General features: G+C 33.7%; 1 protein-coding gene across 4 annotated transcripts in view; it reads right to left on the reverse strand.

The window, feature by feature from the left end:
• Positions 1-4,866: 4,866 nt before the first annotated feature.
• The window catches only part of CCNC (cyclin C), a 22,427-nt gene continuing 13,207 nt past the window's right edge, over positions 4,867-14,086 (reverse strand). For 2 of the 4 annotated variants that reach the window (XM_012661912.1, XM_012661916.1), the window contains exons 6-12: positions 13,900-13,955; positions 13,049-13,084; positions 12,277-12,368; positions 11,570-11,637; positions 8,607-8,686; positions 7,566-7,684; positions 4,867-6,101 (exon numbers count right to left, since the gene is read on the reverse strand). In XM_012661912.1, coding sequence (XP_012517366.1) covers positions 6,047-6,101; positions 7,566-7,684; positions 8,607-8,686; positions 11,570-11,637; positions 12,277-12,368; positions 13,049-13,084; positions 13,900-13,955 — 506 coding nt within the window. In that variant the 3' untranslated portion in view covers positions 4,867-6,046. Of the gene's footprint in view, positions 6,102-6,642; positions 6,738-7,565; positions 7,685-8,606; positions 8,687-11,569; positions 11,638-12,276; positions 12,369-13,048; positions 13,085-13,899; positions 13,956-14,086 lie in introns of all 4 variants that reach the window. The other 2 variants (XM_012661914.1, XM_012661915.1) reach the window with 2 other exon arrangements.

Consider the following 14,086-nt stretch of genomic DNA (forward strand, 5'->3'; position numbering starts at 1 on the left):
TAGATCAAATTTATAAAGGTAACTGTTATTCTAAAATAAAAATTTAACAAATTATATTTCTTAAACTGCACTGACTTGTACAACAAAATTCTTAAAAGAGAAAAACCATCATCAAGGTCTGCAGTATCAGAGTCCTCAAAATGTAAAACTATAGCGTATGATTTAATACATCATTTAACAAGTGACTATTTTACTTCAATCATGGGAGAGTATCACTTTTACTTTGATAATATAAGGATAGATCAAAGTTTTAGAAATGTATGAGAAAAACTAGATTATACTTCCAAATGCTATATATACTTACTTTCATAATGGAATAGAAGGAAGATGTCATGGAAAAATTGGCAACAGCAGACAGCCTCAGAATTCTGAATTACTTGAAGTGTCTCAGGTTTCCTTCATTCACACCATTTTTCTTACCTGCCTTATGATCTCAGTTGGGTTTCTTGGATTCTGTGATAATGTGCCTTTGTGCTATCTAGAATGTATATGCCATAGGAATACTGGAGAGACGTAGGATCAGCAGCTAATCTGAGAGATTTTGTATTATTAAAGACAAATGAAAAATAGAATGCTTCTCCCACCATCCAGTAAAAAATATTGTTCAATGCCTAAAAGGACAGCAATTTGTTAGTGGAAAAGTATAATTTTGTCACTGCCACTTTGCAATGCTGTAAGCTTCTCCAAGAGCAAGGATAAGAAGAGAAAGTGGAAAAGGAGAGAAGTTTTAGTAAGATACTATAATGACAGAATGTGCTGAAGTATATCCAAAGTGAGGATAATAGTTCCTACCTCACAGTTTAGTTTTGAAGATTAACTCAGATAAAACATTTCAAATATTTAATATTATGCTGTCATCATCATTACTGTGTGAATCTGTATTATATGGTACCTGATTATAGGCAGCTATATTTTGAATTGTTGTTTGCATTCATTTAACATTAATGGGTAAACAAGGCAGGTGAAACTTTTAGCTAAACACTGGGGGTGGGGGGGCTGGAATGGCAGTGGATCCCTTACTGAAAACAAGTAGAGTGAAACTCTGAACACTGAAAAATGAGATAACCTTATTCCCCACTCTCATTTGTCTCCAAGAACCCTGACAGCCTAGCTCCTATAACCTGAGATAGAAAGCTACAAGATTCCTCTCTGGAAAAATTGACCCACCCCAAAGAAAAACCTTTAGAAAATGATGTCAGGGGTGGGAGAGATAGCCCATGAAAAAGTTTTGTTGCTGCCTCATCCTACAATGAAGCTCACCACTGAAAAGTCCTACTCATGCACACAGAGACCTTCCAATTAGCTTTCTCTGTGCCTCTCAAATATGAAGGATCCTGGGAAAATTAAGGCAAGATTGTAACTTGAAAGACTATGACCAAACCAAACAGTAAAAAGGGACTTCAAGAATATACAAGTTGAGTATCCCTTGTCTGAAATGGTTGGGACCAGAAGTGTCTTAGATTTGGATTTTTTTCAGATTTTGGAATATTTGCATATATGTAATGAGACATCTTGGGGATGGGACCTAAGTCTAAACATGAAATTCATTTGTTTCATGTATACCTTATACACATAGCCTGAAGGTAATTTTATATAATATTTTAATATTATGAATGCACAAAACAAAGTTCTGTTTTGACTGCATTTTGACTGTGATTCATCCTATGAGGTGAGGGGTAGAATTTTCTACTTGTGGCCTCATGTTGGCACTCAAAAAGTTTTGGATTTGGGAGCATTTTGGATTTTGGATTTTCAGATTAGGGATACTCAACCAGTAGTGTTAATGCAGGGAACAAAGAAAATTTTAAAACAACCAAAAAAATCTAAACTAACATCCTCAGAATGATGAGAACACATTACACTCTCAAACAAGAACGAGGTGCTAATTAAAAGACCTAGATCCCCCAGATCTTGGATACCTATAGATAGAAGATAAAGAGAAGTCCCAATATGATCAATTCTTTGATGACAACTGTGCTCCTTGGCTGACAGAGTAGTCAGTCTAGACTGGAGGATGAGGATTCCAGGAAGAATGTCTCCCTCTGAGTGATTTGGAGAATAAATAAATGGCAAATGATTCTGGTGATAAATTAATAGACGATACAAAGTAAATTCAGCAAACTACAACCAAGCAATTACTATTTCCAGAAACACAAAAATATCCTAAAAGAAAATGTAATTATAGTACACTACAGAAAAAAGCGTTATCTATGTATATTCAATATATACTGAATATGAATTTAACAAAAACTATACAATTAAATGGTGATGAGAAAAGTCCCAGTCTATGAACAGTTGAGGAAGGGGAAGAATAGGGGGAATTAGGTGACAAAGCAAAATCTTCATCTTCCATACTAGGGAGTTAGATAATATTTACAATTGAAAAAGAAAAGAAAAAAGAAAGGAAAGCATAGCAGAGGAGGCAATATGGTAAAGTATTTGGAGCTTAGATGCCCAGGTATTAAGAATACCAAGCTCTGTCACTCACTTGATCTGTGACTAAGTTACTTAATATTTCTACTCCTGAGTTTTCTCATCTCTAAAATAAGATTGCTCTGAGAATTGATTTCATAAATACAGAGCTTAGAACATATTTGGCACATAGTAAGTGCTCATATAAATGCTATAATTAAAAGTCTGTTACTTAGAAATGTGGAAGTAAATAGCAGAGAAATGACTAAAAATTCAAAGTATTTACCTCTAGATAGTAGGAATGAAAGGCAGGGAGAATGGGACAAGGATCTAACATTTTCCACATCTTTTTTTTTTTTTTTTTTTGAGACAGAGTCTCACTCTTTTGCCTGGGCTAGAGTGCCGTGGCATCAGCCTAGCTCACAGCAACCTCAAACTCCTGGGCTCAAGCAATCCTTCTATCTCAGCCTCCCGAGTAGCTGGGACTACAGGCATGCGCCACCATGCCCGGCTAATTTTTTTCTATATAGTTTTAGTTGTCCGATTAATTTCTTTCTATTTTTAGTAGAGACAGGGTCTCGCTCTTGCTCAGGCTGGTCTCGAACTCCTGAGCTCAAGCAATCCGCCCGCCTCGGCCTCCCAGAGTGCTAGGATTACAGGCGTGAGCCACCGCGCCCGGCCTCCACATGTCTTATAGCAGCACTGTCCTATAGAATTATAAAGCAAGCTATTATGTTATTTTAAATTTTCTTACATGTAAAAGATCAAAAAGAAACAGTGAAATTAATTTTAGTAATGTTTTATTTAATCCTATGTATCCAAAATATTATTTAAAACATGTAATCATTATAAACAGATTTTACATTCTTTTGTTTTGTACTAAAGTATTTGAAATCCAATGTATATTTTTACATTTACAGCACAACTCAATTCAGACTAGCCACATTTTTTTTTGTTTTTGTTTTTTTGGAGACAGGTCTTGTTCTTATGCCCTAGAGTGCAGTGGCATGATCATAGCTTACTGCAACCTCAAACTCCTGAGCTCAAGTGATCCTCCTGCCTCAGCCTCCCAAGTAGCTAGGACCACAGGTGTGCACCACTGTGCCTGACTAAATTTCCTTTAAATTTATTTTTGTAGAGACAGGATCTCACTATTTTGCCCAGGCTGGTCTTGAACTTCTGGGCTCAAGCAATTATCCTGCCGCAGCCTCCCAAAGTGCTAGGATTACAGGCATGAGCCATTGTGCCCAGCCAGACTAGCCACATTTTAAGTGTTCAATAGCCACATGTGGCTAGTGGCTATCAAACTGAACAGTGTAGCCTGTGGTGATATTTTAATTTTAAAAACAATACATATCATCAATGGCTGCTAAATACAGAGACACCCAGCCATACATGTCTCCTGATGGAAGACCACTATTTTATATAGTAGTCTACCAGAGGGGGGGGGAAAAAAAAAGAATCTGATCAAGTCTTTAGATTCAATAACGAATTTACAGAAAATATGGAGGAAAAACATGTTAAATGGCATGTCAAGGATGTAATCAGCAAAATCCAGATAGTGGGAAACTCTTAGTAAAAAATAAACCAAAAAGAGGAATTTTAAAAATGTGATGGAGATAGAATTCATTAATTTAAAAAAACCTAAAGGATTTCGCAATGAATTGCACTGTGTGGTCCCTATTTAGATCCTGACTAGAATTATTTAACGATTTTTTATATTTGTGAGATACTTGAAAATTTGACATTAAAAATTATTTTTACTAATTCATTTTTAGGTACAATAATATATTTATAAAAGCTTTTTTTTAAAGAGTCATTATTTCTTAGGAATACATACTGAAATATTCATGGATGAAATGATATGCTATCTGGGATTCGATTCAAAATAATATGCAAGTTGGGGGAAGTAGGTAGGAGTTTAGATGAAATGAAATTGGCCATGAATTGATAATTGTTAAAGCTAGGTGACAGGTACATGGAGGTTAATTACACTACTTTATCTATTCTTATATATGTTGTTTTAAATTTTTCACAATAAGAGATTGAGGCACATGTATTAATTTTAAAAATAAAATTTTAAAAATATAGGTAAGTTTAAAGGAAAAATTATTGTTAAGTTAATGATTGTGATATATGATCACTCTACCCATCTACCTCAAGCCCAACATTAATTCCTTCAGACCTGAGGAGAGCTTTTTCTCTTATTTCTTATCCTGCCATAAGCCTAGGAGACTTGTATTTGTCATTGGTCTGACTTTACACACAGTCTCCCTTTCCAGCTCATCTGATACTATCCATAAGGAAGCAGGACTCGGTCTGCTTAAAAACCAATTGAAATGACCCCCATGGCAAACTACACAAAGCTTTAATTTAATATTTAACTAAAGAGGGATTCTCAGAAAACAGCATAAGGCAAATTAAAAAAAATAATTCAAGACATTAGTCAACATGGCTGGAGAACTTGCTTTTATTCTTGCAGTTTTATACTAGGAAGCCAACATTTAATTTAATAACCCATTGTCCACAATTGATTTATTAAAAAATTTTAATCCTTAAATTGTACATCAATATCCTATGACTCCAAATGTTATCACTCTCCTTCAAGTCTGAAGAAAATGATTAATTTATTAAGTTCCACAGACAGCACAGTCCCACTGACATAACATTTAATATGAAGTCCTACACTCATCTGAGAATTAAGAACAGCCAGTACCAAACTGGCCTGAAACCTGATTGTGTTCCTGGCTCAGGATACTTGTAGTAAATTTGTAAATCCACGTTAAGACACAAAATTAAACTAGGGTGTGTATATCTTGTTAAAAACTTTTCACAGTAAAAGGTAACATTAAAATTTTACTAAATTTCAACATTATGGTTTTTTATCCAATTAAATTTGCAAAATGCCTGATTAACTGTGAATTAATTGCAAGTAACTTCATGTAGATTTTTTTTTTCTGTTTGCCCAGCATTTCAAAATGGTTATGGAATATTACTTTTAAAATGTCAAAGTATGCTATACATATTGCACTTTTCTGCTAGGCTGGGGCTAGTATCTTCCATGGCAAGATACCAAAACTATTGAATAAAATACACTTTTAAATCAATAGGTACTTGATTAATTTCCCTGAAATTATCAACATCGTTACCAAAATCTTCCAGGATTTTGTAAGATTTGATTCTTTAAATACAGTTTTAAAGTTAAACGTATGGAGGGGGAAAAAAAACCCCTCATATACTAACTTTTTATGTCCTTTTTTGGTCCCTCAATGACCAAAGAGAAATTTAAAGAAATTATGCTCCATGTTTCCTGGCTTAATAAAAAGCTACAATTTTTATTATCCAGATTAAGAAATATTATACTAATCAAAAGCTATTAATTTTGAAATATCTATGTATGTCTGTCTGTAGGTCCCCTTAGAACCTTTCCAAATTTTATAATCAACAGATTTAATCAGTTATGTACTAGAATCAAATTAGGTAAAGAAACTAATTTTGCAAAAATAAAATCACTTCCAAATATGCTTGACAGAAACAAGCTATTCATTTTCATTTGTGTTCCATTGAAGACATTACTGAAATCTGTCCAATGGTTTATTTCCAAGTGGTCCACTATGGAATTCTTCGGAATGTTTTAAGATTGGCTGTAGCTAGAGTTCTGACTTCCATTTGGACCCTGCTCTCCTTCACTGTTCAAATGGGGAAGAAAGAGATGTTTTACCAATTAAAAGATTCATTTTTAACACCCTAATAAGCCTACTAATTTTAAAGTTCATTATTCTGTAGCAGAACTCCGCAAAGAAACATTCCTAATTATAAGACACAGATGTGGAAAAATTAAAACTCAGAAGAGTAACGTTTGGTTTCATGTTTTTATTCTTATGTAACTTTTTGCCCTACACATAACAAGCATTCTGGAAGTCAGTGTCCATATACACTCCAAAAATTTAAATTAGGGCATGGGATTTCGCTTTTATTACAGGTATCACCCAACATAGAGATTACAGCTTCTTCTAAACAAATTTTCTATAAAATTAAATCTTACATATAAAATTCTATTCCTACTATTTATGAAAATCAAGAAGTGTTCTTCCAAAAAAACTGGTGTCCAAAGGCATAATAAAATCATACGTAAATACAGCAAAACTTTATAAGTCAGAAAAGAAATTTATGGTAATTTCCTGGAAAATGCTGAATATTTAAAATAAAAATAACTAAAACTGAAAATACCATTGAATGTGGCAATAGGATTATTGCCTTATCTTGTCCACCATCATCTTGCAGCTTCAGGCCCTGCCACTAGTGGAGAATCACTCAGGGAATTTCTGCAAAAAATGCATCCAAAGGCAGCTGTTTGAATGACTGTCTTAAACAGCTCCTTGTATAAGTCAAGTTAACTTTGTCCAAACTGTAACATTATCAGTAGCAACCTACAAATTTATCTTGTTATATAACTTAATTATTTTTCTAGATAGATGATGAAGATGGATAACATTTCTTTATTTCCCTTCTGACTTTTTCCCTACCCCAAATGATCTGATATACAGTGAGGGCTTAGAACCTGAACTAACTGAACAGATGCCATTTAAAAAAACAAAAATCATCAACAACAAAAACCTCTTAGCACAGGTGATTCATATTTTGCAACATTATGTTATTGTGTGCTGTGGATCTTAGGGTCACTCAAAACCAAAATTCTTTATCTTTATAATATCAGGTCACTCATCAGAATTTTTAAAACTGCTACTGAAATTTATAAAATAGGAAAATAGTCGGGGGGGGAAGATGACACATAGTCAAACTGACATGAAACTACTACAGAATTCTTTATCTCTGAATTTCAGATAAACATGCCTAATTCTGCTCTGTTTAAATTTATGTACAATATGTAGCCATATGTTGAGGGATACCTGTAATAGACCTCCATTGCATTAGGAAAAATTACTAAATAGATGATCAGATTAATGTATTTTTTAAAATGAGATATTCTCAAACTATCAAGTCACAAATTTAAAAAATAAAATTAACACAGATTATGAAGTTTTGGAAGAAATTTTAAGAAAAAGATACAAAACAACATAATCTAAGAAAAATATGATAAATAAGTATGATATATAATCAAATGAAATCAATAATTAAAGTTTATAAAATACCTGTTTGGAGGAGGTTTTGGTTTCGGCATCTTACTAAGAATAGTTGCCATCTCTTTTCTCTCATCAAAATTCTTCCACTGCTCATATAGTTTTAAAATAACCCTGATTATTTCCAAAATCTAGAAGAAAATATTTTTGAAAAGTTCTCAGTGGAAAGTTTTGAAAGTTCTCTCAAAAACAAGCAACATTTATTATATAAAGAACACACATCACAAAAACAGTAAAAAGAGTCTCTGTCCTTAAGTATGCAGGTTAGATTAGACAATTCTGATAAAATTTTAAAGCAGTATTTTTCACCACACTGCTATTTACACATGTTTTTTCCTCCTAGACTCTCATCTTTCAACAGGTATACCCTGTCCATCCTTATCCATCTCTGAAGTTGGTTTCCTTCTACCTGATGACATCTTAAACCAAAACAAAATAGTGAGATACTAAGAATAAAGGTTCTAATCATGGAGGAATATGCCACTATAGAGCACACTCCTCTAATAACAACTGTTGCAAACAATTTAATGGGAGATTGCACACACAAGACGTTTTTATTCTCTGTTCACTACCTATAAGTTAAGGTGCTCAAATACGGGCAGCTATAAATTTGTCATAACCAGTTTCCAAATTAGGCCTTTCTTTCCCACCTGAGTAGAACCAACTTAGATTAATTTTAACACATTCAACATTTGAGCAGAAAAGATAGAAAACATAGCAAAAGCCATTTTGCCAGGAGAGGTTGCGTTACAGAAATTCACAGTAGTAATCAGTTGTCACTAGGTAGCTTTTAAAACAATCCTGGAAATTAAAGGCTACTTTGTAACCAGTCAAAACAAAAGTTTACCATTCTATTTAACCCTAAGCTGACACGAGAAATATAAATTAAATAGTCAACATCAACTCTTCCCACCAAACGTGTTTCTTCATATTTTTTAACCAATAATTTTCTTAGCCTAATGAACATAAGATTTTAGACTCACAGTAAGTAAATAAGACATTCATTTTTAAATGTTCAAGTTTTTATTTAAGTAAGCAAATGTTAAAGAATACCTTTTCCATATCCACAGAAAGTTCAGCAAACCACTGTCTGGCATCTTTCTGCTGTACAACACAGGCTACGTGTAGGCAAGCTGGAAAGAAAATGGGAGACAATTGCCCATGTTTAGCTGCAAACATAGAATACATGATCTTAGAACTAAAGATAAGATTTTCACTTACGAATTTATGTGTATTTTCCAACATTCCTTTAAAAAATTATACAGCTTGCAAGCCAATACCAAGAATTAAAAAAAATAACAAATTATACAGCTACATTTAATAGTTACCATTGATCATCTTAGCGACCTAATCTGATATAGATAGAAAGAATTATTACACTACATTAATGTTCTTGACATCTGCTCCTCACTGTGTGCTAGTCCCTAGTCACAGTGCAGTTGCCTTGAAAGTCAGGGTATATTAGAGAGGAAGAACAGCCAAGGAGGCGATTAGAACAGGGAAGTCATCCCTGAAGAGTGATATAAACAAAGTAAGTCACATTGCACCCAGAAGTCAGTGTGACAAAAACAAAACAAACAAGAAAGTCGATCAATATGCCAAGTTTTAACAATGTTGACTATGTTTTGACATTTCAATTAAAAGCAGTGTTGCCTCTGCTTTTTTCTTTTTGAAGTTATTAGCATATGATCAAGTTATGTGAAGGCTAAGCATACCTATACAAATTTAGTGTTGAAATAAAATAGAGATTAGAAAACAATGTAATACATTGTATACAATTATATATATTATATGTAATATAAACTAACAAAGATAGTAAAAGAGCTCAAAGATAAGACTCCCCATTGTGATTTTGCCTAAAACAATTTCTACTAGCAGCCTGGCTACCCTGATCCCACCCCAACTTGTTGAGAGTTAAATTTCCTGGTCTGGTTACCCACATGACTTTGCTAAGGATGACATTCTAGGCAAACAGTAACTTAAATGTGAATTGACATACTGGTTGCCCCAAGTCAAACAAAACTACAGAGTAAGGCTTAGGTCCAGAAGGAATCAAGAGGTTAAAGGACTGAAATGGAAAGAACAGATGATTTAAATACAGTGGAAAAAGCCATGACTGGGGCATAGATAGAGTAAATTAGAGATTGAGGAGGCATCCTAAACCCAGACTGAGGTAATGTTGGGAGGGTGCTGGGGAGGGTCAACTAAAGGGGATATCTGAGCCAAGCCTTAAAAAAACGTGAGTGTGGGAGGAGAGAATGGCAAATATATAAATGGTAAAAAGAGGCTGTAGATTTTACCCAGCAATTAGGAAGAGCACTGAAAGGTTTAATTTGGAGACAAATTCTGAAACTTAAAAAGCTCATTCCAGCACAGGGTTTTTCAACCTCGGCACTATTGACATTCTGTACTGGACAATTCTTTGAGACTATCTTGTGCATATCCCTGGCTTCTACCTACTAGATGCCAGTAGCATCTCACCCTAGTTATGACAACCCAAACCAGACATTGCCAAATGTCCCCTGGGGGGCAAAATTATCCCCAGTTGAGAACCACTAGCCTAGCTCAACAGTGTGGAGGACAGATGGGCTCTCTGAGCACAGGGATGTGGAATGCAAATTAGCCAGTTAGGAAACTGCTGTGATAACCTGGATAGAGATGAGAAGATAGTTATGAGACTTAAAAAGGGACACACAATCAAGAGAAAAGCACAAAGGTATTGGTAACCAACTAGATGTAGGTATCAAGGCAGATGAAAGAGCCTAACTGCTGGGTTTCCAACTAAGGTAACTACCTAGTGCTATTGATCAAGCTAGCAAAGACATTAAAAGGAGGAACATATTTGGGGGCAAAGTGATGAGGTCAATGATGAGTCTGAGGGGCTGTGTAATAGGAAAAAGGATATAAAGAACTGCTCAGGAGCAAGATCTTGGCTAAATAAAGAAATTTAAATGTTTTAGCACATAAGAGATACTAGAAGCCATAGGCCTCAGTGAAAACACCCAGGAAGAAGAAAGATAGCAAGGATAGCAAAGACATAGCACATGTTCTGTTACCTCTCCTTCTTACCTATGCAGATCCTAGCATTCTTACCCACTGAACCCAGATGCCACTTCAAAATCCTTCCAAATCCAGTGCTTTCAGGGAGCCTTTTGTATTTATACTACAAAAGTATAAATACAACCTATTCGCCACCTCTGATGTAAGAAGGCCAAGAAACATCAACATTTAAGGAATAACTGAACAAAGAGAAACAAATGAAAATTAAGTCTGAATTGGGAAAATAATGGGGGAAAACCAAGAGGATGGAGTTATAGAAGGAATCAATAGAAGGAAAAGGAACAGAAATTAACAAGTACCTAGTAAATAGCAGGCATTATTTATTGCTCTACAAGCTATCTCATTTAATTCTTGTAATGACTCTGTATGGAATTATTAGCATCCCACTCATTTTACAATTAAGGAAACAAACCCAGAAAGGTTAGATAATTTTTCCACAATCGTAAAGAAAGTAAAGTTTAAACCCAGGACTATCAGACTCCAAAGACTGTGTTCTAACCCATCACAACACTGCCTTCCACAGACAGTGGAATGGTAGCTAACTTCTCCCTCCAGCAAGGCATTAAGGACCACAGAGGTGCCTTTACTCAACCTAAGTACTTAATTGGGCTTAAGATATGAAAGATGGGCCTGATTATTTTACATAAGTTCCAACTAATATTGGCAGGCTTAATTCTGAACTTTTCCCCCTAAACAAACAAAAATGTTCTATTCAGACACTGATTAAAATGCTTTTAAATGATTAAAAAAAAACTTACCATAAAAGGGGGTTGGGGGGGACACTAATCCTGATTTGTGACAGTTGCAGTTCATATTATTGAAAGTTCACATGCAAGTATTAGTCTATTACTTCATGGAACATAAAAACATAAAGTACAATAGGTTGAAATTTATTTTAGGATGACCTATTTATTTATAACAATTTAACTAGCAGAGGTAATACCACACTTACATACCTAAAGCTATCATGAAAGGAGGATACAGTAGGCAAAGATCCGTTCTGTAGGTATCATTCACTATCCTCCTATAGAAATGTAAATCATATAATTACTGAAAGCAGAACTACCTCATGTGTACATTTCCTCCCAGAGAGGGCCAGATTTCCCATCTTTGTACACACTTATTTCCCTTTTCTATTACTGAAGCACAGCTATAAAAGTAAAAACATCAAGGCAAAAGGATAGATACATGAATGTGACAACAAATAAGCACATATCAATGAATAAAACTACAGCTAAATATATTTTAAATGTCAAAACCTCATAATAAATTATAATATAAACACATTTGCATAGTTTTTCAAAAATCAGAAGATTAAATAAAAAACCAGAAATTATACGATGAACTTATATGTATGTTGAATACAACCAAAAGTATCTTATTTTAAAGATAACCTTAGTCTTAATTTTTATATTAACAGTCTGCTTTTCATACAAAATCAAATTTTAACAGCTATATTTATCAAATAGGTAACTTAAGATGCTTATCATTTTAGCATTTATACCACTATAGTTATTAAAATTCAACAAGCAGGTATTTTGCTTAATATAAAATATCTTGGGGCACTAGTTTAATGACTTTAAAAATACTAAACTTCATTTTTACTTGTCAACCTTCCTATCTAATAACATGTTACACTATTAATAACTTCTGTTCTAATTACCATGCAAGGGGAAGCAACATGTCTTCTTGGCCCATGTCCTGCACATACTGGAGCAAAGGTCTATAAGGATGATACACTATCAAGCAACAATCCTAGAAACAGTTTAAAAAATGTGTATGTATAAAAACAGATTTATTACAACACAAAAACGATATCATTACCCAACTGATTTGTGTATTCCAAAGTGAAGTTCTCTAACTCATGCTTGTTTCCCTTTTATTCTCTTAAGCAAGCAGTATGGTAGCCCTAACCTCTACTATGATAGTGAAGGCAGCGCTCTCTCTGGAATATACCTTGGTAAATCGGTTGGCAGTCAGTCAGCATCCATTCATTCCCTTAGAGACTCAAAGTGTCACATCTGCAACACACTGAAACCTCTTATTAGCCTATAAATCCATAATTCCCAACTGGAGGAGCAGAATTCTGCCAAAGACATGAGCTATCTTTAAATAACACTGTACACATACACAAATTGTGCACATAATTTACAGTGGTTTAATGTCCTGACCTGTTTGCTTATAATCCTTTTATTGTAGTTACTTACTATAGAATAGAAAAATGTTCCCATACTAAGTAGGATACACAAATTATTTTATGGGCTTCAGAGAGGATACAGGTGATAAGGTTACCAGGCTACTATGATTTCACCATCATGTAATCTCATGTGGATGGTTTTAAAATGTACCTCCCTATAAATCATTTCTTTAAATAATTTCTGACTTTACTAAATTTGAAAATGTTTTACTCTATTAATTGCAGAAAATATACTTACCATTAGTTCTAAAAGATAGAATTCACATTCTAATACCTGTTTAAAAAAAAAGATTATCAAATGTCAACAAGAAACCAAATTAGATGAGTCTACTTAATCTAACACAATTTATAGACATTATCATAATTTAGCACAAATTATAACTAAAATTTTAAATTAAGAAACTAAGTAGCTTATATTAAAATGAACATATGCAATAAAAAAATTACTTTTTATTATATAATACACACAATTATGATAATAAAGCATTTCAATCTTCATAAGGAAAAGCCAGTCTCTTATAAGCATTCTTTTTACTCATTCTTATTTAAAATATCCTGTAAAAACTTCCTTATTTTTCTACTCAACAAATGCAAGAATGCAATGATCTCTACTTAATTAAAAAAATACAACTTAAGTAGAATAAACAAATCCCTTGAATGGTGGAAAAAGAAAGATATGTCTATTAAAATATCAATGGAAATTCATCTTTAAAATATTTCATACGGTTCCATTAAAGTGGTTCTCAGCCCCAGCAGCACATTAGTATCACCTGGGAGCTTTTAGAAAGTGCCAATGCTGGGGAACCCCAAGCCTGAAAATTCTGAGTAAGGTGGTCTGGAAAGGATGCAACATCAGTAGTATTAAATAGTTCCCAACATGATTTAATGGGCAGCCAGAGTTGATAATAACTACTATGAAGTATTTTAAAAAATGGTAAAAGCTAGTTATCTTTAATTTAGAATAATGTCTATATTCTTGTAATATCTGAAATTGCCATTTCTAGGAGACTATTAAGTGTATTCTAATGCAAAATGTAGCTAGTTGATATATAGCTTTGACAAGGGTTTTATTTTATACACTATACTTACATGATTCATCCTATAAGGAAATTCCTTTGGAAAGGCATATGAAAATCTAGTTTTTACTGCAGAAAACAAAAAACAATTTTAACTAAGAAAATGAGAAAATGAATTAACCCAAAATTAGAATTTAACACAGTGTAGAATATTAGAGGGTAGAGCTACCCATTTTCAGCAGCTCTTGGCATTGTTTAGG

The sequence above is a fragment of the Propithecus coquereli genome, unplaced genomic scaffold, assembly GCF_000956105.1.
Source record: "Propithecus coquereli isolate 6110/MARCELLA unplaced genomic scaffold, Pcoq_1.0 Scaffold74, whole genome shotgun sequence".
In the NCBI taxonomy this organism is placed as follows: Eukaryota; Metazoa; Chordata; class Mammalia; order Primates; family Indriidae; genus Propithecus; species Propithecus coquereli.